This window comes from Kryptolebias marmoratus, linkage group LG14 (genome assembly GCF_001649575.2).
Source record: "Kryptolebias marmoratus isolate JLee-2015 linkage group LG14, ASM164957v2, whole genome shotgun sequence".
In the NCBI taxonomy this organism is placed as follows: domain Eukaryota; kingdom Metazoa; phylum Chordata; class Actinopteri; order Cyprinodontiformes; family Rivulidae; genus Kryptolebias; species Kryptolebias marmoratus.
The window spans coordinates 2,329,591-2,334,699 of record NC_051443.1 but is presented as its reverse complement, the minus strand read 5'-3'; the positions used below and the strand labels follow the sequence as shown (position 1 = coordinate 2,334,699).

The following is a 5,109-nucleotide window of genomic DNA, read 5'->3' as shown; positions in this document are numbered from 1 at the left end:
CAATGAGTAACATATAAAAAGTAAGCAGCATATAAACAATGAGTACTTGTGAAAAAAAACGTTAGTACTTACTGATCACGGACGTATTATCCTTCGAGAAAGGCATCGCTCTTTTTATCAGATACATCCCGGCCTAAAAAGTCGCTGTTTCTTTTCTTCACCAGCTCCAGAACTTCTTCTGTTGTGTATTTTATTTCCTTTGGTCATTTCGCCAGCTTTTATGTCAAAAAAAGTCCAAAAAACAGTCTTCACTGCATTTACGCGCAGGACGCATGAAGCAGCCTCTCTGTTAGAGGGTTTACTGCAGACTGTTCCGACCCCCCTCCCAGAAAAATCACATGACCGGAATTTCATTGGCTACGGGTCTGTGATGTCAGAACCGGCTTGGGGGCTGACTGACCGGAGCTATAGGCTTGCAAATGAGGGGAGGAGACTTTCATGACTTTACGCATGGGAAATTAGAGGGGCTCCAGGGGGGGCAGAGAGCAACCCAGTTGGTCAGACGAAACGTCAATCAAAAATGGCGCCAAAACACCGTTATTTTGAAATTTAAGTTTATAAAAACAATAAATGTAGCAAAAACTATACAGATTTGAATAGAAAAGGCAGTAAAACAGCCCGTGGGCGGGCCGCCACGTGGTATGGGGTTAAGGAAATTTATGCTAAAACCTGTTAGAATGTTTGGTTTTGAATTCTAATCTGAGTGAGAAATCCGATCTTCGTTATATGTTATATGTACGTTCAGAATACATGACGTAGTGAGTGCTCTCACCATAAAACAAGCTTTGACGTATTTTCTCAGGTAAAGTTTTGAGAAATAAGGGAGAACAGGTCTTATAAACGCTAAATGTGTCCTACAGGCTTGTGCCTTGGGAGACCTCCGTCTTTGTAAGTATTGCTGTGTTCAGGAAGCACTTGTGCATATGTGCATATATGCATTTATATGTACATTATAATGTTGCTTCTGTTGTTTTAATTCATGTAAATACACTGGTGTGATACCTTAGTATATGTTTTGGTCCAAAACATACCGGAGTCCCGGTACGAGCAAAGTGTACCTAATAAAGTGGCATGTATGTATGTATGTATGTGTGTATGTATGTATGTGTGTGTGTGTGTATATATATATATATATATATACAGGAGTAATAGACAGTTTCAAACTTATATATCCTGGCACAGTGAGGTTCACAAAGTTGCTAAAGGATGTGATTTGTTGCATTTAATGTATTTCAGAAGGGAGTCTCATGTCTATTCAAACTCAGCTTTTCGTTCTTCATTATACAATCTTAGTCTCTCAAGATGCAACATGTTAAACATTTCTCCCATCCACAGAGCAAACGTCGGGATAGAATCCTGTTTCCACATGCGGAAAATTAATGCTTTTGCTATTACCATCCCAAAAAGAAGAGCACTTTTCTCATACTTAGTTAGAGAAAGAGTGCTAACAGCTCAAGTGTACCGACTGGCGTCTGTACTGGCGTCGGTACACGTGAAGGTGTAAAAAAGCGGCATTCAATGACCAAAATAAACAACGTACTTTTCGCTGCTTCTGACATTTATTACACCGTATCAGACAGCGTTTTCAAAAATTTCTCAAATTTTGCAAGGCCCTGTCCATGCTCTTCTTATCCAATCAATTTAAACTCCAGTCACCCAATAAAATAAGTTTTTTCTGGGGGGGGGATAGTCATTTATTTTTTTTGTCTGTCCCAAATCACTCAGTAGAAGACTAAAAACAGTGGCAAAGATGAGTTTTTTTTATGGATGTGCACACGTTAGTTCATTTTATTGTTCAGTTTGTGTTTAATTTTATTTTTGTCATTTTACACTTAGCCGGATTTGTAAGACAGAAAGACTGGAACTGTAAGTACAGTTATAAGCTACTGGTTTAAAAAAGCTGTTACCCTTCTCCCCCCGTGGTTGTTGTTCAAATATATGTTTTCTGAACATGCGCCACTCTTTCTTTCTGTTATGTTTGAGTGAATAAATCGGCACTGCACTTGGTGGCACACGAGGGAGGGTGGAGTGGGAAGTGTAGCCCCCCCNCCCAAAAAAAAAAGTTGCTTTTATAAAAACGATCGTCAAAAGGCTCAGCCTATCTTTGATGGTCAATAAATTCGTCCAATCGCCCAACCTTAATAGCAACAACTTTTGATATCACAAGATCACATATAACATTATTTCCAAAGTTTGACCAAAATGGCTACAACTCTGTAATTTCTCATCATAAGATGATTTCAGTCAAACTCTGGCATAAAATGTGGTATGCAATCCTTCAAAGAATGTTCAGCCTTCATTTTTATATTTTATTAAAATTTTTAATTTATTAATTTATTTTAATATGAAAAAAAAAGCCTGATATGAGTTTTTCTCTGGCCAATTCTGATCTTTAGAAATTAGGGCGATTAATAGCCAATATAAAAGACTTTAAAAAAAATTTTGACCAATAAGTATTGTTAATTTAACAAAACAATGATTGCTTTATTTAACTAAACATATATTTAACAACCCTTAGAAGAACTTGTACATTTAAAAATAACATAGTAACATAGTATTCTCACTTAAAAAAAAAATTTACTGGCTTCAGTGAGCTGGTTGTAGGAGCTGCTGCTGCATTTTCATCTTCCCATTTGATAATCGGTACAGTATGCACAGACATGGCTAATTTTTCTTTTTTTTTCTTTTCTTTGGCCAATTCAATTTTTTTTACTGAAAAATTGGTTTATCTCTAGCTACATGATTTCTGACTGGTTTAGAAAAACCGGTTCTGATTTTTTTTCAGTTTCCAAACTCACATTTAAACATCTCACCAGGTGGCCATGCGGGCTCTTGGGTTTGAAGTGAAGAAAGTGGACGCTCTAAAGATTCTTAAAGATTATGACAGAGACGGAAACAGCAGAATTACATTTGAGGATTTCAGCGAAGTGGGTATGTTCTGTGCTGACATCATCTTTCGCACCATGAGGTGGTTCTTTAGTTGTTGAACATTTCATATTCACCCACAGTGACTGATCGCATCTTGGAGCGAGACCCAAAAGAAGAAATCATGAAGGCCTTCAAGCTGTTTAATGATGATGAATCAGGAAAAATCAGCCTCAGAAACCTGAGACGTGTCGCTCGAGAACTTGAGGAGAACATCAGTGACGAGGAGCTGCGTAGCATGATTGAGGAGTTTGACACAGATGGAGATGGAGAAAGTAAGTCAAACACCATTACAACAGATGCTGACATGATGTTTATTTAGTTTTCAAAATCTGAGCAGTTTCTAATGTTGAGACTTATTTTCTATTTTCCTATAGTAAGATTGTCAAGTGGTTTTCACTTTTTGACTTTTAATCTGCAGTTTCCCCCACTTGAAAGGGCAGCTTGCTTCAGAAGATTTTTAACTGGACTTCACTCAATGACCAATAATCAATTCTTTCCTTTCTCTCTTTTATTTTGAAAGTTGTCAAGGCCAAAACAGGTGAAAACCTAGGATTACAAACTAGAACAAAAGGAAGTTTGAGAAAATGTAAAGCAATAAGCCAAAATCAAATTAACATAACCCCTAACTTAAATCCTTTTTAAACAACTTAAATTTACCCTTGAAACTAAGTATAACATGTCCACATTTAAGGCAGCCAAAATCAATTAAACATTTTAAATATTATTCAGTGATGACTTTAACCATACACTTTGGCAGCTCCCTTAAATACACAAAATTACATTTAGCAAATTACTTTTGGCTTCCACACCTGTTAAAAATCACATTTTAATTGTACTTTAACATATACCACTTGTAACTTGAATTTTAAATTACACGACTTTAACAAATTACATTTGTAACCTGAGTGTAAACATATGCCTTGATAAGTTAGTCCACAACTCCAGAGACTATATAATTGAAAACTCACCAGCTCCTTCTTCCTCTTTTTTTTCTTTAACTAAGCCTTAGTCCTGCACTATCTTTTCATAAGTTAAATTTCTTCCAGCACCTATCACCTACATTGTTTACGTCATGCTGCCTTGTGAGTGAACATCTCCAAACTCCTCTGATCATCGAATCATCTCCACCTGGAACAAATAATCTGCTGCCTCCTTTTTAAGCAAATAAGTTATGCAATGTGTAGCGCTCAGCATATGTGTTGGGGAATGATGCTAAGTAGCTTAGCATCATTCAATACATCAATGTCAAGTTTTAGCTCAGTATCTCTAAAATTTACTGAGTTATAACTATTTTTCTGTTTTTTAGCTAGGCAGGAAACTTCTGATTATCTGTCTGTTTTTATTGATTCTCAGTAAACCAAGAGGAGTTCCTTGCCATCATGACTGGCGAGTCCTGAGGAGGTTTTCTAAAGTTGGATTCTTTGTCCAGATTGGGAGATACTAAGTGACCTCTACATGAAAGCACTGGACTGAGTCAGACAAGCATGGATGACATCCCTAAAATGTAATGTTCATGTGATGCTGATCTGTAGTGTTGTTGACCTTCTTCTTCCTGTCCTCAGAAAGTCGATATCTGCCCCATACCAGTGTCTTAAAGACTTAAAAGATTAAAGACACAATTGATGTAACTGTTCAAAAATCTCCAGTTTCGTCTCATCAGTTTAAAAAACTCTGGTTCTTGTCAACATGTATTTTGTTTTTTTGTGCTTTTTTTGTCAGTAGTGGAGCCTCCTGGGTATTCTTCCATGGATCCCATTATGATTCAAAATATGACAGCTGGTAAGATCGGAAAGTGACATAGCTTGACCTTGGATTTTAACTTGAATGGTCTTTATTTTTTTTGTTTTTTTCGACCATCCACACTATTCATCCGCTCAACCTGGGATTGCATTTGCTTTTGCAGTCAACATCTTGGGAGGTTGGCTACAGTCGCATGAACTTTCTAGTTTTTAAGAATATTGGCAGCTGTGGTCAGAGGAATGTGAAACTGTTTGGAGAGGGTCTTGTTGCCAATAACATTGATATCTATATTCTTTTTTCTGAAGTCCTCAGACAGCTCTTACCCTTGTTTTCTGTGCTCCATATTCAGTGTGTTGCATACAACCATACCAAACTATTCAGTGGCTGTTCCCTTTAAATTAGCTAAATGGCTGATGGAAAGCTTGAGGGCATTTGTGTAAC

The 5,109-nt window shown here is 37.0% G+C and overlaps 1 protein-coding gene across 1 annotated transcript in view; it reads left to right on the top strand.

Moving 5' to 3' along the window:
- Positions 1–4,567, top strand: part of cetn3 (centrin 3) — an 18,600-nt gene extending 14,033 nt beyond the window's left edge. The window contains exons 3-5 of the mRNA XM_037979249.1: positions 2,817–2,931; positions 3,009–3,200; positions 4,282–4,567. Coding sequence (XP_037835177.1) covers positions 2,817–2,931; positions 3,009–3,200; positions 4,282–4,325 — 351 coding nt within the window. The 3' untranslated portion in view covers positions 4,326–4,567. The remainder of the gene's footprint in view (positions 1–2,816; positions 2,932–3,008; positions 3,201–4,281) is intronic.
- Positions 4,568–5,109: the final 542 nt, after the last annotated feature.